This window comes from Eucyclogobius newberryi, unplaced genomic scaffold (assembly GCF_026437365.1).
Source record: "Eucyclogobius newberryi isolate DKJ021-1_F unplaced genomic scaffold, fEucNew1.0.hap1 SCAF_12, whole genome shotgun sequence".
Lineage (NCBI taxonomy): Eukaryota > Metazoa > Chordata > Actinopteri > Gobiiformes > Gobiidae > Eucyclogobius > Eucyclogobius newberryi.
The window spans coordinates 25,427,256-25,454,587 of NW_027315746.1; the positions used below are offsets into that span (position 1 = coordinate 25,427,256).

A 27,332-nucleotide genomic window follows, 5' to 3' on the forward strand; every position below is an offset into this window, starting at 1 on the left:
CTTAAATAATACAAAAAACGCTGGTTGTGACACTGTGCTATTGCCTCGGTTTGTGCTCTCTGCATTCTTTTCTGTAATACTTTGACAAGAATTATAATTAAGCCTTATAATCATTTGATAAAACCCACTGAAATGTTTTCTTTGCCACGGCCCAAATAAGCTGTCATAGAAAGACAAATAATTAACCTGTCTGTTTTGCTTTTTGTGGTTGTCCTGGAGAATCTTACCCAAGGGGACTCACTGTCAAAACATTCATTATGCTGTCTCTTAATTTGGAGCAGAAAGATAGAACGTGTTTTTGCGTGGAAATAAAGAATACTCAAGTCATTGTGGCCAGTGTTGTTGCCGAGGCCACAGATGGAGAGATGTGGGGGACGTTAGGATATTGAGGTCCGGGGGTGAGGCCAACATGAATGGGTTTCCTGTTTGTTCTTCCAGGTATTCCCAGTGACCAGAGCAGTGGAACCTCCTCTCCTCTGTGTGACAGCGGCCTGCACCTGAACTACCATCCCAACAACACGGTTTGCACTTTTAAAAAAAATCCAGGCCTGCCAAAATAACAAACATGAATGTGCGATATGTTGTTCCATTAAATATCACGATGAATATAGAAACTGTACAGACAGAATAACCCCAAAGTCCAAGTAAACCCTATTCCAAATTAACTATATTGTCAAAATCATGAGCTGTAATAAATAAATAAGGAGCAGAATGTTAACGCAATAAAAAAATTACAATGCATAACACATACACACAATAAATATTTAGCCCAAAAAATAGTTCCATCTTACTGAAGTTGATATAATACATTACATGACATAGTTAACAGTATGATATGTACCTTTAAGCGTACAAGAATAATTCGATTAACTGACTAGTCAACTATAAAGGATTATCATATTTACATCATCAATATCTGTACTTTATAGACTCACATAGGAAAAGCCCTTTTTATAACAAAGACGTATTATATATGTCATTTGTTATATAGTATTATTAACAGTAAATGAAAATGTCAAAACAGAATTAACAATTTAAAAATTTCAATTCTACACCACATTTCAATCTTTATTTTGGTTGATTATGTGTTACAATAGAAATAATAGTTTGACAAGTCGACTAATCGGAAAAGTGACAAAAATGACGTGGCAAAGAGATAAAGTTAGTTCTTAAACTGCACCCATTTCAATAGTTCTTATCATAAACGTTATGCTCGATATTCAAATGTTTTTAGCAATTACAATATTATCAGTTTTATACATAAATATCTCCCACCTTTTGCACTGTCTAGTTGTTTGATACAGCCTTACTTTACATTCAAATACATTTTTCATTGTAATTATAATACAGCTCAACAAATAACTGTGAGTGAAAAACAGTTGCTTTAGTGCAAACACAAAATCAAATATTGACAAAACTACCCAAGAGGCGTGAAAAAATCTTAGCGATTGTTCATAAATCAAAAAAGTTGTTCATGTTTTCATTCTTAGCCTAATCAATTGTTAGTATATCGAGAGTATATTATGCTTAAGCTCGTAACGCTGCTGTTTCCATGTTCTGAATCCCTCTTGTAATTCCCAGTACAACTAATTACTTCATAATTAGTAAAGAGCTGCATATCTTGATCTATGAATATTACAAATTGGCATGTCGTCATCAACATGGAAGAATTTGTCCCGCAATCAAAAAATGTTAATGAGTACAAAGAGTCGTGACCTATTATTGGATGCATGCAATTCTGGTATTTATAAATGACTTAGAAATGCATTATACAATTTCATACAGCACTAATATAGTAATTGGTAGTCACAAAAACATGTTTAGAAAATAGAGAAACATTGTAGAGTCATATTAATATTCTCAATGTTCTGTTGCAAAAGAAAAACATCAAAGCAAAAAAAAGATCAAAATATTGCAATAAACTATAATTTTATTCCACTGATATTTTAACCTTAATACACCAAAAAAATAATTTATTGAACGTCAATATCTACTGAAAACATTTATTCTCAAATAGTTCCACCTATTCTTTATCAATTTGCTTGTTAGACATGACTCCACCAGCTACAGAGACTGAACCTCGGCCCCGAACAGGCTTTGTAAAGAGCTCTTGTTGACTCTTGCAGGACACGCTGTCTTGCTCGTCGTGGCCCACGTCCCCCGGCCTGCGCTGGGAGAAGAGATGGGTGGACCTGCGCCTCATCCCACTGCTGCACTCCCGCCTGTCCCAGTACATGCCGGGCTCGGACGTCTGCAGGTGAGCGCTGCAGCCTGGGACAGTTCAGCCGTCACAAGGAGAGCGGAGGGAAACTGGTGGAGACCTTTTTAGTGGATTCAAATTTGTATTTATTTTTTAGTTCATGGCTTTCAGATTCCCTATTGTATCTCCCATTCAGAAGATATAATATGTAGTTTTAAATGGTTAATCGCTTTGGCAATGGTTTTAATTTCTCATCATTTTGAAACCCATGCTACTGTCACAAATGAGCAATTATGAGCTCTCCATGTGTATTTCTTTCAGTAAACCCGTGTCAGAAGGAATAGGAAATGTTCCAAATAGCACATTTTGATTGTAGCAGTTGAATGGCAAAACTGGTTTTATTTTTTTATGTTTTAATTATCAATTAACAATGATTGGAATCAATAGACTCTACACTTGAATATGATACTGACAATAGGTTTGTGGATAACTTTATAGTGATGTTACATTGACTCAAATCTTATCTTCTTTTCATTTTGTTAATGTGGAAAACTGTAAAAATTGTACCATTTTTAAATAACAAAGTACATGTAAAAACTGCATCTTGAAGCATCACGTGCGCTTTTGAACCACTGGTACTTTCAACTAAACGCTGTATTTTGGGTATTACAAAAGAAGCTGTTTTTCTGCTTGTTCGGGTTCATCTTTTAATCTTTTAAAAACAGCCATGCCTCAGAGGAAAAGAAAAGTTTTAAAAGTTTGAGAATACAATATTAGTCTTTTTATATGGAAATGTGGTTTGACCCTACACAAGACAGTAAAACAGCGTTTGAAAAGATGGCACAGTAAGCAAGTGTTTGCCTGTCCTGGGAGCGATTCTTCTCTATAAAAACCTTCAAAAGCTCTTGTGGCTAAATGCAGTCTGTATCTTTGATTTTTGTTGTTGTTCTCAGGAAAAATGCCTTCCAGGTCATAGCAGTGGACGGGGTGTGCAGCGGCGTCATCCAGTTCCAAACCGCAGACGACTGCTTAGACTGGCTCCAGGCCATCGCCGGCAACATCTCCAACCTCACCAAGCACAATGTGAGTTTGGACATCACACTCACACCTGACTTCTGCTGCGTACATCCATGTGTGTGTGCATTTGCTTTGTAGATTTATGGGCCGTTAATTCAGAATAGTCTATGGTTGATATTTAAGCTTAAGTACATTGCGTCCACAGAGGAGATGTTAGACTGTTTTCTTCATGAGGTTAGGGCCAGCATTTACAGAGGTATAACATTTTCGGAAATGTGACATATGAAACATGGATATGCTTTTTTGTCATTGTAAATGGCTGTATTGAAGTAGTGATTTTCTAACTGTAGAGACACTTGAGGCACATCACATGAAGGCTCCATTCACACAGAACTCTCAGAGGAATAATTGTATTGTTCATGGACATATTGTGCATTCATTGCCATACATTGTGAAAAAAAGCAACCACAGGACTGCCAGAGGTGCTGCAGTGAAATATAATTTTCTCCAAAGAAAATATTTAAGCCTTCACTTTCATTTCAAATGAATGATGTATAAAATATTTAAGTGTACTACATGAGCGCTATGATAAGCTTTATTGTGGTGAGATACATAAGGACGAAGAGTGACTGCTGGAATAAAGCCATGGACATCAAATGCTCCAAAACTTCATCAACTGCACCTCCTGGAGATAAAGATCTCTGCTCACTGTCTGGGACTGGGAGAAGACACTTTGAGCAGTTCAGTGCTTTGTTCAAATATCCTGAATGACTCTGCACCTCAGCCTTTTTCTCTCCATCTCTGCAGATCAAGGCAAAACTTCTCCCTCATCACCAAACAAACTCAGTTTTGGTGACTGAATATACAATGTCTGATATGTATTCACAGGGCATCATCAAATACAGTGTAAAATATGTATTTATCAGCTAAAGCCAAAGAAATCCACTAGGACACCATTACTATAAATGAGTTCCTATCATGTAACTCAGCGTGTAACTTTTAATAGATGTTTTTTGCAGCTAGAAACATGATATAAAATAAATGTCATGTAGAAAAATGTTCTCCTTTCACTATGTCAAAGTACAAGTTTGTCGGTGAAACCAGGCACTTCTGTGCAACAATAGGAAACAGAAACAGCCACTTATCTCATCTAGTGTAACGATAATCATGTCATTATTCACGTGAACATTATGGTGATTAAACATGTTCCCATTGTTTTTAATGGATGTTCTCTGTGATCTGAGTGGCTAGAAAAGTAGAAAGTTAAAAAAAGAAAGTAAAATTTCAAGGTGAAGGTTCTGCAAGTCAATTCGACCCACATGATGCGGCTTTTGCTTTCACAATTTCAGAGGAAATATAAAGCCCCAAATTCTGTCCATTTTTCAAAGAATTCACATATATATTTATTATCATTTCATAGAAGATAACATTGCCAGGAGCAGTTTCCTGGCGCTATATTTTCTATGTGCAAGACAACCAAGGAAACTAATTAATTACCGGTAATGAGTCCTTATGACATACTGTAGATCTCCGTCCGCGACAGATAAAGGATGAAACACTATTCTCCCTAAGTCACTGCTGCCGTTCAGCCTCAGTTAAAACTGTGAAGATGCTATTAGGGCAGTAGACAGACGTATGTGCCACTAATGAAGCCGTGTTATTGTTGTTTAAGATAACAGGGCACGTACAGTTATAGCTTCACACATTCTGTTTCAATGATTCAAGTTGTGACTAAAAATGGTCAGATCACACTGTCTCAGAAAACACGGGTCAGTAATTAGTGGCAGCTTCACCGCCAAACAACTGTGTGAAGCTTGTCCCTCTGCTAATACACAACTATGGCAAGAGGCTTTCCATTACCATGAATTTATAGCCAGGTAATTGCATTTTGTTTATCTTTTATCTACTTGTTAATCGAATTTATTACTATTTATTCACTCCCCCCGTTCTCCTAATATGCATTTTTACTACTTTGTCATCTCATTAAGATTTTTAGAGGAAGGAGTACATAAAGTTTTGCGTCTGGCTTGCTTCCACGTTCAGTCTTTTCAAAAACTGAACCCTCCTTCATTCCTACAATTCATTTCCAATTGTTTCAAGCCTGGCAACTTCAGATAGTAACAGCATATAATTATCTCTTCATCCGAAACAAATTATAACCTTTGCATTTACTGTATGTCGGCAACCGTCTTGGCTTCTCTTAACATTAACTCTTTTAGCTCCACATCCGCACAGGGGGACGTTACACCTCCTCTCCTATACGTCTGCACCTTTACTGCCGTTATACAAACCAATAAGACAGCGGTTTGAGCCTTAATGTCAACATTTTTCAATTCGTGCTTCGTCTAACAGCCTCTCGGGTATTTTCACAGCATTAGTGAGACACGCTAATGACTTCTTACACCGCTCACACACACTGGCGTCTCGAAGCCTAAGGTTATTCTGTGCCACTTTCAGCCATTGCATTATACTGTAGCTACTATTCATCATAATGAATTATATAGCAATGAAACCGGGCGGCGAAAAACAAAAGCAACCAATAACCAGCGCTATAATGGCGCAAATATTCTCGAGTTCCACACCTCGAGAAGTGAGTTTCCGCTTGGTTGACCGCACTCTGCTTGGAAGTGGGACGCGCATACGGCTAACGAGCGCCGTCAGATGCACAACGCCATATTGTACTTGACAACGTTGACACTTTCGCCAGCACGCATTGGTGGGTTTTTTCTCCCGTGTTTAGGATAATTCTACACATGTCGATCACTTGTGCAGGATACGTGTACACGACTCGCATAGTGAAGAAGGATGAGGGGTCAAAGTGGGGTCCGTAATCACGTTGTGTGCATTGAGGCGAGCTTTGTGTGTGTGAAAGTGTCTGGGGAATAATAGAATGGTGGTTAATTGGAGTGGAGCGAGACGTGCTAAAACCGATGCCGATAGTCTCTGCGATTCAAAGCACTTTCCTGTCAGTGGCATTTAGCACCGGGTAATGTGTATGCTAACGGGGGTTAGTCACGCCGTTTGAAGGCCAGGGACACGGCCAAAAGCTCACCCATAAATTGTGATTATTAGTTGGCGTAGGTTTAAGAGCGTTTTCATGTGGGAAGTATTTTACAGAGGGTTTTATAAGTATTGTAAATCTGTGAGTTATTGCGGTTATTGTAACTACATTATTTGTCAAGGCTTAGTCCAATAATCCCACATCAAAGAAGGAAAACTGGTCGTCGGAGCCAAGAAATGGAGAAATTATAAGCGTTGACAACCGCACGTTAAGCAATGGCTTAAAATGTATTGTATGTTACGAGCAAAATAGTAAGTGTGAAATTGTGAGAGATGAGTCAAAAGATGCAAAAGTGGTTGGCTTCCAATTCAAAGATATGCAGGTAAAAGAGAATAGGTGGATCTATATTGGTTTAATAAGAATTCTAGAGTGGTTGTCAGTCTGTGTCACCAGGCGTCAACTCTGTCACTAACTGGCCAAAACTCAGGCTGTACCCTGCCTCAGGCAGAAGAAAACACATAAAACTGTGAAATAAATGTTCCTGATTTAGAACATTCACCTCGCGATACAAAACCATAATGTGATACAGTATGTATCCCGAGTACAAAACAACTACGGTACGTGTTTTTGTCTTGTACGATTTGTGCCCTGATTCACCGATATCCCTTAAAACTGGTGTCAAACATTTGATTTTGTAGGATAATGAAATACATTGGAATTGTTCACAATGTTCTTAATATTAGTATAATATGATACATTCTCATTTCAGCAGATTCAGCCTTAATGCAGAAGTCAGCAGGATAATACATTTATAATTCATACAATTACAACACATTTCTGTTGTAACATACTGGCAACAAATCCCCACCGATATATCACTGTATCAATATTTTGAGTACAGCCCTATGTAAATATGGTTGTTTTACACCAGTTGTGAGTTCAAGACTATTGGATTTTGGAAAATTACCCAAAAATGTACTATATTTTGAATGCATTCCTTCGACATAAATAGTGTAAGCAGGGTGTGTACCTCCTGCGAACAATGTCTGATGGGGAAACTATTTATTTCAGAAGAATATTTGCTTCAGCTGCCGTTCTCAGCTTTCCATCAGGTTCACAACAGCCTCGTGCCAATGTTACTGCTCCTAGCAGGTTGCCCCAGGGGTATGAAATGTAGAGGACAAACTGCCCTATGGGGACAATTGAGTGTACCTTACTTAACCTAATGACGTTTTCTATCCCTCTATCTTTTGTGGCCTCCATCTTTGCAACTATCCCATCAATGAATGGTCAGAAGAGTTTAAATACATTTTACATTTTAAACCATTAGACATTTTCGCTCCACAAAGCTTGATTGCAACCTACATCCACTTGTACTTTTAATTACTGCAAGTTATGAGGGCTTACGGTTTTATTTACTCCACTGTTTACTGCACCTTCAAATCCTTAAGGGACAATTGAAGTGCCGCACTGGCTAATTGTTAATACTGTACAATGCGAACTCCCACCGCAACTATAAACGGCAACAAAGAAAAAGCACCAGTGAATTCCCATGACGTTTCCAAAGTCAGATTTAAAAAGAACAAAATGGGAGGATTAATGAGGTAGCAAAAAGGAACTGCTAATAAGGTTGGTATATTGGATTTGTAAATTCAGAACAGATAGCTAGAGGTTTTCTTGCGCAGGAAGGCCTTGGGTGGCAATTTTATTTAATTTCATTTTCATTGTCAAGTTTTCAGGTTTAGAATGCAGAATGCACATCAATAGAACACTGTACGCCACACTGACTTTTAAATAGAATATTGATGTTTGGCCAGTATACTGTATGTAAAAAAGAAGACAAATCACAATGTGCTGCTGATTTTAGTCGAGAGCAGATGGTAAATAGAGGACAGAACTAACTGCCTGAACACATAACTCAGCTGGAAGAACTGCAGTTTGACACATATTGTTTAAGCAATTGAATAAAGAAACATTTATTTTGAAAAATAAAGTCAGTTTGTCTTTAGTTTTGGATATGTCATGTCTTAGACCAGTGTTTCTCCAACTTTTTCTGGTGCATCCCCCTCAGGGCACAAAACTGTGTCCATGCCTCCCCGAGAGAACATGACTGATCAACATAAAATAACAAAGATTGTATTTTTACTGTATAAACGTTAAAATAAAACTGAAATAACATTAACAATGATCGTTTAGTACAATAAATGCCTCACCTCCCTCTGTTCCTCTCAGCTCCATCTGCTCCTTCAGCTCCTCTCAGCTCCTTCAGCTCCTTCAGCTCCTTCAGCTCCCTCAGCTCCTTCAGCTCCCTCAGCTCCTCTCAGCTCCTCTCAGCTCCTTCAGCTCCTCTCAGCTCCTCTCAGCTCCTTCAGCTCCTCTCTGCTCCTCTCAGCTCCTTCAGCTCCTCTCTGCTCCTCTCAGCTCCCTCTGCTCCTCTCAGCTCCTCTCAGCTCCTTCAGCTCCTCTCAGCTCCTTCAGCTCCCTCAGTTCCTCTCAGCTCCTCTCAGCTCCTTCAGCTCCTCTCAGCTCCTCTCAGCTCCTTCAGCTCCTCTCTGCTCCTCTCAGCTCCCTCTGCTCCTCTCTGCTCCTCTCAGCTCCTCTCAGCTCCTCTCTGCTCCTCTCTCAGCTCCCTCTGCTCCTCTCAGCTCCTTCAGCTCCTCTCTGCTCCTCTCAGCTCCCTCTGCTCCTCTCAGCTCCTCTCTGCTCTTCTCTGTTCCTCTCTGCTCCTCTCAGCTCCTCTCTGCTCCTCTCAGCTCCTCTCTGTTCCTCTCTGCTCCTCTCAGCTCCTCTCTGCTCCTCTCAGCTCCTCTCTGCTCCTCTCAGCTCCCTCATCTCCTCTCAGCTCCTTCAGCTCCTCTCAGCTCCTTCAGCTCCCTTCAGCTCCTTCAGCTCCTCTCAGCTCCTCGCTGCTCCTCTCAGCTCCTCTCAGCTCCTCTCAGCTCCTTCAGCTCCTCTCAGCTCCTTCAGCTCCTCTCTGCTCCTCTCAGCTCCTCTCAGCTCCTTCAGCTCCTGTCTGCTCCTCTCAGCTCCTCTCTGCTCCTCTCTGCTCCCTCAGCTCCTCTCTGCTCCTCTCAGCTCCTCTCTGCTCCTCTCGGCTCCTCTCAGCTCTTCTCAGCTCCTTCAGCTCCTCTCAGCTCCGTCAGCTCCTCTCAGCTCTTCTCAGCTCCTCTCAGCTCCTCTCTGCTCCTCTCAGCTCCTCTCTTCTCCTCTCGGCTCCTCTCTGCTCCTCTCAGCTCCTTCAGCTCCTCTCAGCTCCTCTCTTCTCCTCTCGGCTCCTCTCTGCTCCTCTCAGCTCCTTCAGCTCCTCTCTGCTCCTCTCTGCTCCTCTCAGCTCCTCTCAGCTCCCTCTGCTCCTCTCAGCTCCTCTCTGCTCCTCTCAGCTCCTTCAGCTCCTCTCAGCTCCTTCAGCTCCCTCTGCTCCTCTCTGCTCCTCTCTGCTCCTCTCAGCTCCCTCTGCTCCTCTCAGCTCCTCTCTGCTCCTCTCAGCACCTTCAGCTCCTCTCAGCTCCTTCAGCTCCTTCAGCTCCCTCTGCTCCTCTCAGCTCCTCTCTGCTCCTCTCAGCTCCTCTCTGCTCCTCTCAGGTCCTCTCTGCTCCTCTCAGCTCCTCTCTGCTCCTCTCAGCTCCTCTCAGCTCCTCTCAGCTCCTCTCTGCTCCTCTCTGCTCCTCTCTGCTCCTCTCAGCTCCCTCTGCTGCTCTCAGCTCCTCTCTGCTCCTCTCAGCTCCTTCAGCTCCTCTCAGCTCCTTCAGCTCCTTCAGCTCCCTCTGCTCCTCTCAGCTCCTCTCAGCTCCTTCAGCTCCTCTCAGCTCCTTCAGCTCCTCTCTGCTCCTCTCAGCTCCTCTCAGCTCCTGTCTGCTCCTCTCAGCTCCTCTCTGCTCCTCTCTGCTCCCTCAGCTCCTCTCTGCTCCTCTCAGCTCCTCTCTGCTCCTCTCGGCTTCTCTCAGCTCTTCTCAGCTCCTTCAGCTCCTCTCAGCTCCGTCAGCTCCTCTCAGCTCTTCTCAGCTCCTCTCAGCTCCTCTCTGCTCCTCTCAGCTCCTCTCTTCTCCTCTCGGCTCCTCTCTGCTCCTCTCAGCTCCTTCAGCTCCTCTCAGCTCCTCTCTTCTCCTCTCGGCTCCTCTCTGCTCCTCTCAGCTCCTTCAGCTCCTCTCTGCTCCTCTCTGCTCCTCTCAGCTCCTCTCAGCTCCCTCTGCTCCTCTCAGCTCCTCTCTGCTCCTCTCAGCTCCTTCAGCTCCTTCAGCTCCTTCAGCTCCCTCTGCTCCTCTCTGCTCCTCTCAGCTCCTCTCAGCTCCTCTCTGCTCCTCTCTGCTCCTCTCAGCTCCCTCTGCTCCTCTCAGCTCCTCTCTGCTCCTCTCAGCTCCTTCAGCTCCTCTCAGCTCCTTCAGCTCCTTCAGCTCCTTCAGCTCCCTCTGCTCCTCTCTGCTCCTCTCAGCTCCTCTCAGCTCCTCTCTGCTCCTCTCTGCTCCTCTCAGCTCCTCTCTGCTCCTCTCAGCTCCTCTCTGCTCCTCTCAGCTCCTCTCTGCTCCTCTCAGCTCCTCTCAGCTCCTCTCAGCTCCTCTCTGCTCCTCTCTGCTCCTCTCTGCTCCTCTCAGCTCCCTCTGCTCCTCTCAGCTCCTCTCTGCTCCTCTCAGCTCCTTCAGCTCCTCTCAGCTCATCTCTGCTCCTCTCAGCTCCTCTCTGCTCCTCTCAGCTCCTCTCTGCTCCTCTCAGCTCCTCTCAGCTCCTTCAGCTCCTCTCAGCTCCTCTCAGCTCCTCTCTGCTCCTCTCTGCTCCTCTCAGCCCCCCCACCAGCAGGAGGCCAGTCCATGTTTAGTCCTGACTCTGGCACCAGCAGGAGGCCAGTCCATGTTTAGTCCTGACTCTGGCACCAGCAGGAGGCCAGTCCATGTTTAGTCCTGACTCTGGCACCAGCAGGAGGCCGGTCCATGTTTAGTCCTGACTCTGGCACCAGCAGGAGGCCGGTCCATGTTTAGTCCTGACTCTGGCACCAGCAGGAGGCCGGTCCCTGAGGTCCTCAGAGTCCGAGATGGTTCATATGGCACTAACATGTCTGAGATGTACTTTGGTGCTAGGCCATGGAGAAACTTGTACACAAGCAGAGCTGCTTTAAAGTCTATTCTCTGAGCCACAAGAAGAACATCCTTTTCCTCCACTTCAAACACCCACAGTACGTAAACATAAATACTGTACATATTTGTTTTTTCATTCACAGTACAGCAAATCATTCTCATAATTTGTAGCAAATGCAACCCAAAAGTTACATTATTGCGTCTGTGCTCAATTTATTACAAGATGTGTCTTTCACGCTCATAAAACTATACCCATATGTAAAGAATGCTTTCTCTTAAAGTTTAAGTGAAAATGCTCATAAAAGTTGGCTGGTAGCAGTAGCAATAATATAACTGTCCCTAAGCAACCTAATTTCTGTTATTAAATGTGCTGGGGGCACGATATGTAGGCTGGACTGCTCAGACTGTCTCCTAGTGATCAAATCTATAAACAAATGAGGCGAAGAGTGAGTCAGCAATGAATCATCTTATTTTATTTAGGTATGGTTTTCCCTCCCGCTCTCCAAGACGATTTTCTGATTTAGTTCCCTGGAGCTTTTTCATTTTGTGTGTAGCTGTTTTGCAAAGTACTTGTCTGTCTAGATCATTTGCAGAGTTTGCATTGCATTTGGTGCAAGATGTTCCCATTCATGTTGTTGCATTTGTTGTGAGATAATGCCAGTTAAGCCGTATATTTTTGTGTTTATAGATTTCTGCTTGTAACCGCATGAGTTTTTTACACTTTGAGCCAGATATTTCCACTTCAGTACCTTCAACAAGCTCCACATTATCCACTCCTGCACTTAATAATATTCTGAGGGCTTGTAGTGGAGCATTTGTTGGTGCAATTTCCATGCTGTGATTCATTGACTGTTCTTCTCCAAGAGTACAAGATGGATTTTATTTTCAAAGCAAGTCTTCAAAATCATATTCACTTGTCAAAAGTGATCAAAAGTGATAGTGGGATCATCTCAAAGTGCTATTCCTAATTTTTAATTTAGTTAATGCCAAAATGTTCTAAAATTCCCTTATACATACATCTGCAGTGTCGAGATTGAAGCTGGTAATTCTTTGACCACTCATGTTTTCTGCCATGTAATATCCAGTAATGCTTAAAATATTAATCTGACTCCTTCTGTGCTTTATGGGTCACTGGGCTGGAGCCTGTCCCAGATATTTTTGGGCATGAGGCTGCAAGTGCTGAATACGACCAGTTCATTATAGCACAAGCTGAAGATGAATTCAAAGGCAAGAGTCGACTTATTCACTGCCGTCAAGCAATGAAGTGGGAGTGGATTAGCTGCGGTTCCAGTTCCACCTTTGACATTCACTGCCTCTACGGGAAAAAAAGTCAAACATCCATCCATCCATCCATCCATCTTCTGCCGCTTTATCCGGGGCCGGGTCGCGGGGGCAGCAGTCTGAGCAGGGACTCCCAGACTTCCTTCTCCCCAGACACTTCCTCTAACTCCTCCGGGGGGATCCCGAGGCGTTCCCAGGCCAGCCGAGAGACATAGTCTCTCCAGCGTGTCCTGGGTCTTCCCCGGGGCCTCTTCCCGGTGGGACATGCCTGAAACACCTCCCGAGGGAGGCGCCCAGGAGGCATCCGGAACAGATGCCCGAGCCACCTCAGCTGGCTCCTCTCGACGTGGAGGAGCAGCGGCTCTACTCCGAGCTCCCCCCGTGTGGCCGAGCTCCTCACCTTATCTCTAAGGGAGCGCCCAGCCACCCGGCGGAGGAAACTCATTTCGACCGCTTGTATCCGCGATCTTGTTCTTTCGGTCACTACCCAAAGCTCATGACCATAGGTGAGGGTAGGAACGTAGACCGACCGGTAAATAGAGAGCTTTGCCTTTCGGCTCAGCTCCCTCTTTACCACAACAGTCCGATGCAGCGACTGCATCACTGCAGCCGCTGCGCCGATCCGCCTGTCGATCTCACGCTCCATCCTTCCCTCACTCGTGAACAAGACCCCGAGATACTTGAACTCCTCCACTTGGGGCAAGGACACCCCACCCACCTGGAGAGGGCAAGCCACCTTTTTCCGGTCGAGAACCATGGCCTCGGATTTGGAGGTGCTGATTCTCATCCCAGCCGCTTCACACTCGGCTGCAAACCGTCCCAGTGCATGTTGCAGGTCCGGGTTTGATGGAGCCATCAGGACAACATCGTCTGCAAACAGCAGAGATGAGATCCTGTGGTCCCCAAACCGGACCCCCTCCGACCCCTGACTGCGCCTAGAAATTCTGTCCATAAAAATTATGAACAGAAACCGGTGACACAGGGCAGCCCTGGCGGAGTCCAACATGCACTGGGAACAGGTCTGACTTACTGCCGGCAATGCAAACACAGCTCCTGCTCCGGTCATACAGGGACCGGACAGCCCTGAGCAAAGGGCCCCGGACCCCGTACTCCCGGAGCACCCCCCAAAGGACACCCCGAGGGACACGGTCAAAAGCCTTCTCCAGATCCACAAAGCATATGTGGACTGGTTGGGCAAACTCCCATGAACCCTCGAGCACCCGATGGAGGGTATAGAGCTGGTCCAGTGTTCCACGACCGGGACGAAAACCACTCTGCTCCTCCTGAATCCGAGGTTCGACTATCGGTCGGATTCTCCTCTCCAGTACCTTGGAATAGACCTTACCTGGGAGGCTGAGGAGTGTGATCCCTCTGTAGTTGGAACACACCCTCCGGTCCCCCTTCTTGAACAGAGGGACCACCACCCCGGTCTGCCAGTCCAGAGGCACGGTCCCCGAACGCCACGCGATGTTGCAGAGACGTGTCAACCAAGACAGTCCTACAACATCCAGATACTTTAGGTACTCAGGGCGGATCTCATCCACCCCCGGAGCCCTGCCACCGAGGAGTTTGCGGACAACCTCAGTGACTTCAGCTTGGGTGATGGATGAGCCAGCCTCCGAGTCCCCGGTCTCTACTTCCTCTTCAGAAGACGTGACTGAGGGATTAAGGAGATCCTCAAAGTATTCCTTCCACCGTCCGACGACATCCCCAGTCGAGGTCAGCAGGCCTCCACCCGCACCGTAAACGGTGTTTGTGAGACACTGCTTCCCCTTCCTGAGGCGCCGGACGGTTTGCCAGAATTTCTTTGGTGCCGACCGATAGTCCTCCTCCATGGCCTCCCCGAACTCCTCCCAGGCCCGGGTTTTTGCCTCTGCGACAGCACGAGCCGCGGCTCGCTTGGCCTGCCGATACCCGTCGATGACCTCCGGAGACCTACAAGCCAGAGTGGCCTGATAGGCCTCCTTCTTTAGTCTGACGGCATCCCTTACTTCCGGTGTCCACCACCGGGTTCGGGGGTTGCCGCCACGACAGGCACCGGAGACCTTGCGACCACAGCTCCGAGCAGCCGCATCAACAATGGAGGCGGAGAACATGGTCCACTCGGACTCAATGTCCCCAGCCTCCCCCGGGACATGGGAGAAGCTCTCCCGGAGGTGCGAGTTGAATACCCTACTGACAGAGGGCTCCACTAGACGTTCCCAACAGACCCTCACAATGCGCTTGGGTCTGCCAAGTCTGTCCGGCTTCCTCCTCCGCCAGCGGATCCAACTCACCACCAGGTGGTGATCGGTTGACAACTCTGCCCCTCTCTTCACCCGAGTGTCCAAGACACGCGGCCGGAGGTCTGATGACACGACAACTAAGTCGATCATTGACCTCCGGCCTAGGGTGTCCTGGTGCCACGTGCACTGATGGACACCCTTGTGCTTGAACATGGTGTTCGTTATGGACAATCCGTGGCTAGCACAGAAGTCCAATAACTGAACACCGCTCGGGTTCAGATCGGGGAAGCCGTTCTTCCCGATCACCCCCCTCCAGGTGTCACTGTCATTGCCCACGTGGGCGTTGAAGTCCCCCAGTAGAACAACGGAGTCCCCGGTCGGTGCACTGTCCAGTACCCCTCCCAAGGACTCCAAGAAAGGCCGGGTACTCTGCACTGCTGTTCGGCCCGTAGGCCGCCACAACAGTGAGAGACCTGTCCCCCACCCGAAGGCGGAGGGACGCGACCCTCTCGTTCACCGGGGTAAACTCCAACACGAGGCGGCTGAGCTGAGGGGCTATCAGCAAGCCCACACCAGCCCGCCGCCTCTCCCCGCGGGCAACACCAGAGAAGTGGAGCGTCCAGCCCCTCTCGAGGAGATGGGTTCCAGAGCCCAAACTGTGCGTGGAGGTGAGGCCGACTATATCTAGTCGGTATCGCTCAACCTCCCGCACAAGCTCAGGCTCTTTCCCCCCCAGCGAGGTGACATTCCATGTCCCCAGAGTTAGTCTCTGTGTCTGGAGATCTGGTCGCCGAGGCCCCTGCCGTCGACTGCCGCCCAGATCTCTCTGCACCGGCCCCTTATGGATCCTCCTGCGGGTGGTGGGCCCACGGGAGGGCGGCCCCACGTCGCTCTTTCGGGCTGTGCCCGGCCGGGCCCCGTGGGGTAAGACCCGGCCACCAGGCGCTCGCCATGGAGCACCCATCCCAGGCCTGGCTCCAGGATGGGGCCCCGGTGACGCCGATCCGGGCGACGTGAACTGCCTTGATTGTGTCGTCGTCATAAGAGGCTTCTGAAAAGTCAAACATGCTCAAACACGCTCTAATATTTCGTTGGACCTCTGTTAGCTTTCATTACAGCCTGCATTCACCTGGCATTGTTTCAATAGTTTTCTGCAATGTCAAAAGATGCATTTCATTCCGGTGTTGCATTATTTTTCATCGAGATTTGATGGAGAGAGGGACCACTGCACAAAGTCTTCCCCAGCTCATCCCAAAGACCCTCACTAGGGTCCAGATCTGTTGTAGATTACTTTCTGCTTCTTCAACCTTCTCAAACAGACTGAAATTTGTCCTTCCACTTTTTTCCCACCCATGCAGCAATTATCCAATAGGAGAAGAAGACATATTTGCTTAATTGAATCCAAGTGGTGAAACTTTGGGGGCAGGCAGTGCATTTTTCTTTGATCACATGCTGTTCTTACTAAATAAAGAGAAATCATGTTCAAACGTGAAGGAACTAAGCACTGCTGTTGAGTAAAGTGCAATTTGAACTCGAGATATCCCGAGCGATTGCCAGAGGGGACATTTTTTATCCCTTTTCCAAAAGCCAGGAAGATCACGGGGAGCTAGAAGGCAATGGTTTAAGTGGAGAGTCCCCATCAAAAATCACAGCCAAGCAGCATGCCCACCCAAACATGGATGGAAAAGGCTTTTAACTGAGAAAAGCTACGATGAAAACACATCATTACAAGATGTAGTGGATCACAACCTGTCAGAGGTCATGTCTGGGGGCACGTCTCCTGGGGAACGCGACATGAGGTTAGTTTCAGAAGCAGTGCTGCTACACGCTGATGCCCTTGTTGCCCTGGTCATAAATCCTCTGATATTACTCAAAACTACCAGAACATGCAAAGGGTTTTTATGTGGATGTGTGCTTGCAAAATATAATGGTTTTCATTTTTATTGTCTTGTAAATTTCAACAAATATCAATTTTCTCTCTTTTCTCAGAGGCTTCTTTGTTACTGTAAATTCACAATCTTTCTCAACATTCTCATCACTATCATCTGGAGTCCAGTTGCTGACCGGCTTTGTCATGGCAACGAGTATGTGGACACTACAGAGTCCTTTCTTTTTCAGTTCTGTTCTTACTGCATATTTGCCACCATCAACCCCTGGATAAATCTTTATTTTCATGGCAATTCATGTCTAAACCTTTTCATTACCTCATGACACATTTTTACTTTGTCCGTGACATTGTAGCCAGGGCTTCAGTTCTGGCAACTGATAATTAGTGGGGTACGTCCTCCTCCGTCAAAACAACGTCCAGTTCTAACCACCCGTAACATTAACTTGTTTTTCTCGCTTTACAGAGTGTTTAAATTTAGAACCTATGCCTTTTAAACTCTAAAAGGTCAGATGTGCTGATTTGTTTGTGTAATATTTGCGCCCAGTAGAAGAGAGTAGTCTAGCGGAGCCATTACACAACAACATTTAACCACTAGATGGAGTCATGAGCCACAACACTTGCAGATAATGCTTTCATGTAAGAATACCGTTAAGTAGAAGTCAAATTACTCCAGTAGAATAAAAAAGTTGTGGTCTTAGAAAATGTCGGTGTAATCCCTCATTCATCCAGGCGTGTTCCATAGTAGAAAAAGCTTCAGTTGTAGTCATCTGGACTCAGTTAGAAAAAAAATAGACGTTTCGACTCTCATCCAAGAGTCATTGTCAATAAAAGAATTTAGATCGAGAACTCCGATATTAATACTGTTCTGTGGTAAGACCCGCCCATTGGGCGGAGCCTTCCTGAAGTAGAAAGAGTTGTTTGTTTCAACAGAAACTCCCCCCTTGTATCTACCGAGCTAGCCTATTCAGAATCTTAATGGGCTATTAGAATCCTCTTTGTCTTTGTGAGACCCTGGCTCAACCACCCTGAGTACCTGATTAGCATCTGAATGTCCTGGTCCTTTACCTTTCCAGGGGTTCAGTATACCATTATAGATACCAGGAAGATTAAACCTTAGCCCTCCATTTCTGTTTAAAGAAGGTCTTTCTTTTTTAACAAAAATAGCTTCCTTGACTCCTCTTTCAAACCATCTTTTCTCCCTGCTTAAAACCTTCACATCACCGTCTTCAAACGAGTGATTAGAGGCTTCAAGATGGAGATGCACGGCGCTCTGTGGTCCTGAACTTGTATTTCTTCTGTGCTGATAAAGCCTCTTGTGTAGAGGCTGTTTAGTCTCACCTATGTACCGTTCTTTACAGCTTTCTTCACTGCATTGGATCGAATAAACTACATTGCTCTGTTTTTGAGTCGGCAACTTGTCCTTATCATGAACCAGTTTTTGTCTTAAAGTGTTTCCTGGTTTAAAATAAACAGGGACTTTGTGTTGTCTAAAAATTCTCTGCAGTTTTTCCGACAGGCCAGACACATAAGGGATAGAAACACCCTTCCTTCTCTGTTCAGTTTCACTTTTGTCCTGCTTCTTGGTTCTCTTCACTCTGTTGAGAGCCCAAGCGGGGTAACCACAGGCTAATACTGGCTGAACGCTGAGTCTTAGAAAATGCGTAAAAATCTTTATTTATTGCAAGCAGACTTTGTTTTGAGCTAATATTGCAAACTGCGTGTTTACAACGTTCATAATAACTAAATAAGGCCAGATAAGGTATATAAGGTTTTATTCTAGGGAGTGTCTACAGCACCAGAAACTGCGCCGCTATATGGCCGCGTTTTAGCACCGTTTTAGACCGCGCCGGGTTAAGGTTAGGGTTAAGGTTAGGGTTAGGGTTGGGGTTAGGGTTAAGGTTAAGGTTAGGGTTAAGGTTAGGGTTAAGGTTAGGGTTAGGGTTGGGGTTAGGGTTAAGGTTAGGGTTAAGGTTAGGGTTAGGGTTGGGGTTAGGGTTAGGGTTAAGGTTAGGGTTAGGGTTAGGGTTGGGGTTAGGGTTAAGGTTAAGGTTAGGGTTAAGGTCAGGGTTAGGGTTAAGGTTAAGGTTAAGGTTAGGGTTCAGGTTAAGGTTAAGGTTAAGGTTAAGGTTAAAGTTAAGGTTAGGGTTAGGGTTAGCCATGAGGCTATAACGGGCTATAAGGGAAATGCCGCGGTCCCTGAAACTGCGCGGCCATTTGACCGCGCCGCGGCTCTCCAGCCACGGCCTTTATTCTATACACCCAAATGTGTAGAAGTTTTTTTACGGGAAAGGCCAGGTCAGAAAATGCCACATGTTGGATCCTATTGTACACCCAGCATATTCTATCCTTGTACATAAAAAAGATTGATGTAGCTGTCTAATACTGTTGGTAATTGGTTTAAATGATGCATTCTACTTCATTTCAATAGTAGAACGGATATAAATGTAATTTTTTGAACGTACTTCCAATCCAAACAACAATTCATCCATTGTCGGAATATAAAACGAAAGCGTCACTTTTTGATTAAAGGTATATTTGTGACTCGCTGCCAGATGCCATCAACAACAATGCCTGTGCTATGTCTGAAAAATGATTGCTCTATTGCTGCCGCTGCCAATTTGTCTGTTTGCGCTATTGTTATAAGTCCGTTAACTGGGCCAAAATGACTGCTATTGTCACTGGGCTCTAAATTTAGAGTCCACTTAAACTGATATTGATTTGTTTTCCGCTAGAATGTGTTGTTGTCACACCTGTCCACAGCGGCAGAAAAACACCCACTCCTCTCAATCAACCTGTTATGGCAGTCCTAAAAGTGTACTCCAAATATGTACTTTGTTTGTTTCAAAGCATAGAGGCCTAATACTGGCTGAACACTGTGAGTATTTAAAAAGATTTACGCTCATAGTCAATATTTCTCTTAATTTTATTCAGAAAAAACAGCAATTTATATGCAAATTGGTCTGAAATTAGGACTGTGAAAATGTGTAGAGGTTGTTAAATATATTAAGGACATTCATCAAAGTAGAAAAATAAACTTTGTGGAAATGTATGTCCTAAATGCACTAACTAAAGTTGAACCTGGGAGTACAAAAAAGTTGAACCCGTGAACAAGTGAACCGACGTAAAGCGAGGAGTTTATATGGAGTTTATATGGTGAATGCTGGAGGACTAGATGTCATAAGCCACGTTTCGACTGTCTAACTATTGTTTTCTTAATAAATAAATAAATAAATAAATACCTGAATTATTTAGATTAAACCCAAAACTATACGTCTGGTTCATGGTCAGCATTTTTGTTTTTGCACAAAAATGTCACTATGCCACGTTTACCGTCTTTCTACATTATGCACTTGAGTTTGTATAATGCTTTGTGCACTGAAAAGATTTTTAGTTGTGTGTCGATTAACAGGAAACTGCTGTCGTTGCAACAAATATATTTCAACAGCTGCTTTGTTGTCTGGGTGTTGTTCTCTCTTATCCGATCATCTCGACCAAAAGCGTTCAGAGTCCCCAGGGGCGCCGGCAGGATTCTTTGGGAGGGTACGCACAGACCGTCCACCATCACATACGCGCTCCGTGCACGCAGTCCAGTCGCGTGTTTTAAAGTTTCCCCTCATTGCTCCTCCATTCCGTTTCCCTCCCTCAGTGTCACAGATCCTCCGTGCTCTCCCTTCTCAGCATTCCATTTAGCGTCCTAAAGAGCTGTTCAGTCTGGCGCGGTTTACTGTTACATTATTTTCTCACAATTCATGTCTAGATTTCTCTCTATGTGCACAGGGAATTATGACGCAGGGCATTGTACAGCCTGATCTGTGCACATTCGCCCCAATCAGGCTTATATTATTAGAGATTACCAACAGCGCTGAGAGAGAGATTAACAAGTCTCCACCGCACACACACATTAGTGAAACAAGCTCGCTGTGGTGTGGCGATAGAGATGGAAGAAAGAGCAGATCCCACGAGGCATGTAGGTCCTGTCCGTGTTGTTACGGTTACAGAAGATTTTAGTTCCACAGCGCTTGGCGTGTAGTCGCTGTTGTGCTGTTCTGTGCTAAGAGATGCGTTTGGATTCAATGGTGAAATTAAGATAAAATAATATAATCCTTTATTGTCCACACATGGGGAAACGCAGTAGATACAGAGGGAAAGGACAGATAACTTATAAACAAAACCAAAAAACTCTTATTAACAAAACTCCTCTCATATCTTAATAGGAATGGAGGAAAAAAATAATAATAATAATAAAATAAAAAGATAAAGATAAAAATTAAATTAATAATAAAATAAGTAAAGTAAAAATAGCTAGCATAAGACTAAATCATACTAATACTAATGGTAAGTAAACATAACACATTATTTACAGTTGTATGCACATGAATATGGCCTTAATTGCTTGTGAGTATGACAGTAATTGCACATGAATATGACGGTATTGCACATGGTTAAGTCAGTATTGCACATGAATATGACAGTATTGCACATGGTTAAGTCAGTATTGCACATGAATATGACGGTATTGCACATGGTTAAGTCAGTATTGCACATGAATATGACAGTATTGCACATGGTTAAGTCAGTATTGCACATGAATATGACGGTATTGCACATGGTTAAGTCAGTATTGCACATGAATATGACAGTATTTCACATGGTTAAGTCAGTATTGCACATGAATATGACAGTATTTCACATAGTTAAGTCAGTATTGCACATGAATATGACAGTATTGCACATGGTTAAGTCAGTATTGCACATGAATATGACAGTATTTCACATGGTTAAGTCAGTATTGCACATGAATATGACAGTATTTCACATGGTTAAGTCAGTATTGCACATGGATATGACAGTATTTCACATGGTTAAGTCAGTATTGCACATGAATATGATGGTATTGCACATGGTTAAGTCAGTATTGCACATGAATATGACAGTATTTCACATGGTTAAGTCAGTATTGCACATGAATATGACAGTATTTCACATGGTTAAGTCAGTATTGCACATGGATATGACAGTATTTCACATGGTTAAGTCAGTATTGCACATGAATATGACAGTATTTCACATGGTTAAGTCAGTATTGCACATGAATATGACAGTATTGCACATGGTTAAGTCAGTATTGCACATGAATATGACGTATTGCACATGGTTAAGTCAGTATTGCACATGAATATGACAGTATTTCACATGGTTAAGTCAGTATTGCACATGAATATGACAGTATTTCACATGGTTAAGTCAGTATTGCACATGAATATGACAGTATTTCACATGGTTAAGTCAGTATTGCACATGAATATGACAGTATTTCACATGGTTAAGTCAGTATTGCACATGAATATGACAGTATTTCACATGGTTAAGTCAGTATTGCACATGAATATGACAGTATTGCACATGGTTAAGTCAGTATTGCACATGAATATGACGTATTGCACATGGTTAAGTCAGTATTGCACATGAATATGACAGTATTTCACATGGTTAAGTCAGTATTGCACATGAATATGACAGTATTTCACATGGTTAAGTCAGTATTGCACATGAATATGACGTATTGCACATGGTTAAGTCAGTATTGCACATGAATATGATGGTATTGCACATGGTTAAGTCAGTATTGCACATGAATATGACAGTATTGCACATGGTTAAGTCAGTATTGCACATGAATATGACAGTATTGCACATTGTTAAGTCAGTATTGCACATGAATATGACGATATTGCACATGATTAAGTCAAGTATCGCACGTGTTCAGGGCTAGCAGTGTTTGTTATACAGTCTGACACCTCGTCTTCACACAACGAGATTAAATTGTTACCACAGTGAGACAAAGACAAAGATATTTACTAAATAGTTAATATTCATTGTATACTCAAGTCCAATAGTCTGCACATCTGAAAATAAGACAGGACATTCCCCAAAACCTTATACTTAAGTGTCTATTATAACATATTTTGGAAGCGGCTGCATAATGCCTTTAGTCTTATTCTTATACTTTGTCAGTTGTGTGTGGGTTGCATTGAGCCGGTGACTATAACCACAGTGAGCGACTTCAGCCCACATCTTCTCTCCCTTCTCCATATCATAGCATCATGACAGATACTTCCTCTGCAGCTCCTCACCCTCCAAATCTACACTCCCACGCCTCTAGGATTTTAAGCTCGGGTATTTCTTTAAGTGAGGCCTTGTTGTACATCATGAGTCTGGTCTAAATTAGGAAGGACGGATACCTGTGATCGAAGCCAGAACACTTTCATTTAAAGCTCCACTGCGTTCTCACTATTTAGCTCACATACGCAGGGAGACAATGCATTTGAGTTAAATAGATTTTTTAGGAACAGCCTGGAGACCTGGTGGAAATGACAATCCGTCTCATTGGCTAATTTGCATACACTGATTAAATGAAGGTCCCTCAACAGTTCCATTTCGGAGGATAACTAGAACAAGCTAGAATTAATACTTTATCATACTGGACCTGCTGTAACAGTTACTTTTGGAATAAAATGCGCTTAGAATATTCGATTTCTAGAGACATCTTTTTAACTCTTTGAAAAAAACTTAAAGTGGTTTGGGTCAGTGTTATTCTCAATAGAGGAGTTATTACGCACTTGACTCCAATTAGCTTTATAGCCCAAAAGGTCTGCATTTTTAAATATCTATTAGATGTTATCTAGTGGTTAGCCGCACTCGACTGTCCCCAAGGCTCAAACATGCATCATTTCCCGATTAAGTACTTCTGACTCAGGATCACTTCTCCTGACAAGCAGCATTTGTAGAAGAATGGGCCACAAGCAGAAAAATATGTATTTTCACATGTAAACAACGATGCTTTCATTACTTTTCTCATGGGGGTTTATTAGTCAGAAGTTATTGCTTTGAGTCAAATGTTATCCAACCTTGTGCTTCTTTAATTATATGTGTTTTGTTTATTAAAATGCCACAAAAACCATGCTCACCTCTACACAGATCTTGCCTGTTACTTGACCTATTCATGGGTTTCAGAATAACGAGAAAATAGGACCATTGCCAGAGCGATTAGCATTTTAAAACCAAATATTTTGTGTTTAAATTGGGAAAAGTCCTCACAACGTCACCTGCTCGACGTTTTTTTGCTCAAGCAGTGATGCCCAGACTTCCCCAGACACTCCCCTTGCTCCTCCTCGTTTAGGCAATAATGAGCTACCAAATGAACACGTCGTGAAATGGCCCTGGTATCACTCCGACTGACAACAATGTCTTTAGGGAGAAAGACCCTTCGTGACCAATTATCTCAAATGGATTTTTCATGTTTGCAAGAGGAAGTTTCTTGATTGTTCTTGGAATAATTGTGTATGTTCCGAGGCAGTTTCATTTGTGCCCATTGATTCCATCTTTCGAAAGTCCAGCTCCCAATCCACAGGGGCCAGATTAGTTCTTTGTATAAATTAGAAAAAGGAGAGAAAAGCTGTGCCGGACACAAATCCACTGCATTGTAACACTTTTCTGGTCTCACAAAAACTAGGTTATATTTATAATATTTCTTCTCACATCTCGCACGTAAACAATACCAAAACATTGTATTTTCTGTTCTATTAATTGAAAATCCATATGGTAAATGGTCATGTTCACTATTTATACAACACTTTTCCACTGTCAAGACGCTCAAAGCATCAAGGATCCACTCAACCATTCATACACCAGTGTGGGCGAGGTGGGTTAACTATTTTGCCCCAAGACAGTTGGGTCTGTGGATCTGACCGCTTATGTGTTTTTTATGTCAAGAATTTGAACCGCTAACCTTCAGAGCGGAAGACTGCCAACTGAGCCACTAATGTACATAATACGTGATGTATTTTGTACATTAGATACGCGGTTGAAAAAGTATATCACGGGTAAATCATACACCGCTGTACATCTCTCTCTTTTATTATTCGATCGATGTTCTGTGACTTTTACCTGAAGCTTCTTAACAACTGCTGATGTTTCTGTACATAACCTACAATCAGACACATTAATGAGCTAGTTGTTCTCTTTGTGGGTAATGACAAATGGCGTTCTGTGCAGCAATGTTTCAAATGATCATATTGACACTGGTTGGTTACAGAGACATCCCTAGTAATGTCAAGGTCATTTCTATTCAATATAATCTATTAGAGCTGGGTTTCGATTCAAATTTCAAGAATCGATTCGATTCCGATTTTTACGTTTCAAAATCGTTTTTTTCCGATTTCTCAGATCCCATCCGATTCGCACCGATTTCGATCTGATTTCCGATTCGATCCGATTTCGATTCGATCAGAGGGTTAATGTTATTAAAAATGAATAATGTATTTGAACCGTTTCCTTCACTTGATGACTGTGTAGAGAAGCGACATATTAAAACTAGTATTATATCAATATTAAACAGCAAATCTTACAAGTATTGGTAGTTACTGATGGAAGACTGATGAAAAGGTTAAGGGTCAATCTACCTTCAAGAAAGATAATCCAGGAGTCCTGAATTATCTTTCTTGAAGGTAGATTGAAGTTCACTGAGGGAAATGTAGAAAAGAATTTTAATGTAAAAAAAACAAAAAAAAATAAAATCGATCTTTGGACGTCCGAATCGATAATCGGTCATTAATATGCGAATCAATTAAAAATTGGAAAATTGATAATTTCAACCCAGCTCTATAATCTATAGAAAAAATGACCTAAATGTAATGTTCTCTGTTACCTTTACCTTTTTATTTCACATTCATTTTACTTAATCATTCAGAAAGTGTTTTTTGTTGTTGTTTTTCATAAAGCTGGAGTTGTAAATCATTTCTTTAGTCATAAAACTTTCATGATTCTGTCCTTATTCTGGGCCATGAGTTTAAGTTCTGATTTTGTTCCGCAGGTGAAGAAGATAAACCGAAACTTTCCTGTCAACCAGCAGGTAGGAGCTTCCCCGAGCCCCCACTGTTAGTTTCCGCTTAGTTTGTTCAGAATACGACTTTCTTTTCCCTCATCCCAGTTGAATGTAACTCTCTCAGTCAGTTTCATAGAAGAAAAAAAAGACTCTTATTACCAACTATTGCAGCGCCAGTCGATGAGTTTGCATCACCTCAGTCCATCCAGAGAGGAACGATCGCGTAATAAGTTGTGTCAGGCTAAACATCTCTTCTCTTTTATTGCCTTTTCATTTGCCTGCGAACACACAAATGAGTTAACGTGACAATCTATGCACGGAAATGTAAGCGAATGAGAAAACATGTCCCCAATCTTTCACTGCTCTTTTCCCTCAATAACTGTCCAAACCAGGAAACTGCGATGAAGTATGCAATGTTTTCCTAAAATTGCATTTGCAGGATCTTTGTTCTTTTGTGCTGGTCTAACTTGTTCTGTCTTTGCTGAATGTGTAATGACACCCGTATATGTGTCTGCAGATCATCTATATGGGCTGGGTGGATGAGAAGGAACAAGACTCCGTACAAGATCGGATGTACATACCAAAGTTCCTTGCTCTTAGAGGGTCCTCACTTTTCAAGTTCACGGCACCTCCAGTGAGTTCATTCTAAGGACACGTATTATGCAAAATTGACTTTTTTGAGCCTTTAACCACGTTATCGACGGATAGAAGACTTTATTTGTCCCTGTGGGGATATTGGTTTGGAGCAGATTCACATTCACATGACGCATTAACACTTTCACACATGAACACATAAAAAACCTTGTAACCTTAGGAAATATTAAGGAATTGCGAAGCGGCGATCCTGCTCTCCTTATAACAATATTCCCTCCTCAAAAAAACACCTGGAATTGTATTATTCTCATTCACGCTTGTTTTATTAATCCTGTTTACGAGGTCATCTCCCTCTGAGCCTCAGAAACATAAGATGTATCATAATTATGGCGTCAAATGTAGGAATCTGGAGCTGTCCTGTCCTGTTTTTGAATCCATTTTCATCATTTCCGCCATCAAATCACATTCATTACAACTGCGTGTTTATGTTAGTCTGGGGGGCTGGCTCGCATTTATTTATTTCCCCATGGTAAAGGGGAAATAAAGGTTTTTGATAAGTTATCTGTTCTTTATTATTATACTTCTATACCTACTCTGTGTTGCAACCTTGGAATTTCCCCATTGTGGGACAAATATAAAGGCTTATCTTATCTTAATTCCCTCTGGTGCCAGTAGATGCCGCGCTAACACCAAATCCTGATGAGGAAAAGCCTGACTGAAAGAAAGTAATCTGTCCTTGTCAATACATACATCATTTTAAGTTCTAAAATATGAGATGCCAAAGTAAAGCTTCTCAAGAACATTTTAACAGCCAATTACACAAATAATACAAAATAATGCATAATATGTGTCCACAGTTGTGATGATTTTTATGAGTATAATTGGGAGTAGGGAAATGTGCTTTTCTTTTTGCTGTGTGATACTACTAAGAGTTCACACTTCACTTTGGTTGGTTGAATCCGCTCAATCAGAGCATAACAGAGGCTGACCAATAAGACGAATGGGTGGGGAAAAGTATACAGTCTATATAGAGGACATTTACATCTACAGTTGTGATTAAACCAAATGATCTTTCATCAGTTTTAATTTAATTATGTACTTTTGGCATACATGACAAATTAACCACCTTCAAACCTCAGACTACTAAAAATACAGACCTTAAATTGGGATTTTAAT

General features: G+C 43.1%; 1 protein-coding gene across 1 annotated transcript in view; it reads left to right on the forward strand.

Moving 5' to 3' along the window:
• The window catches only part of sntg1 (syntrophin, gamma 1), a 67,185-nt gene that overhangs the window by 15,327 nt on the left and 24,526 nt on the right, over positions 1 to 27,332 (forward strand). Inside the window, exons 9-13 of the mRNA XM_072441669.1 lie at positions 439 to 521; positions 2,127 to 2,257; positions 3,154 to 3,283; positions 25,551 to 25,589; positions 26,080 to 26,196. Of these exons, the coding sequence (XP_072297770.1) occupies positions 439 to 521; positions 2,127 to 2,257; positions 3,154 to 3,283; positions 25,551 to 25,589; positions 26,080 to 26,196 (500 nt within the window). The remainder of the gene's footprint in view (positions 1 to 438; positions 522 to 2,126; positions 2,258 to 3,153; positions 3,284 to 25,550; positions 25,590 to 26,079; positions 26,197 to 27,332) is intronic.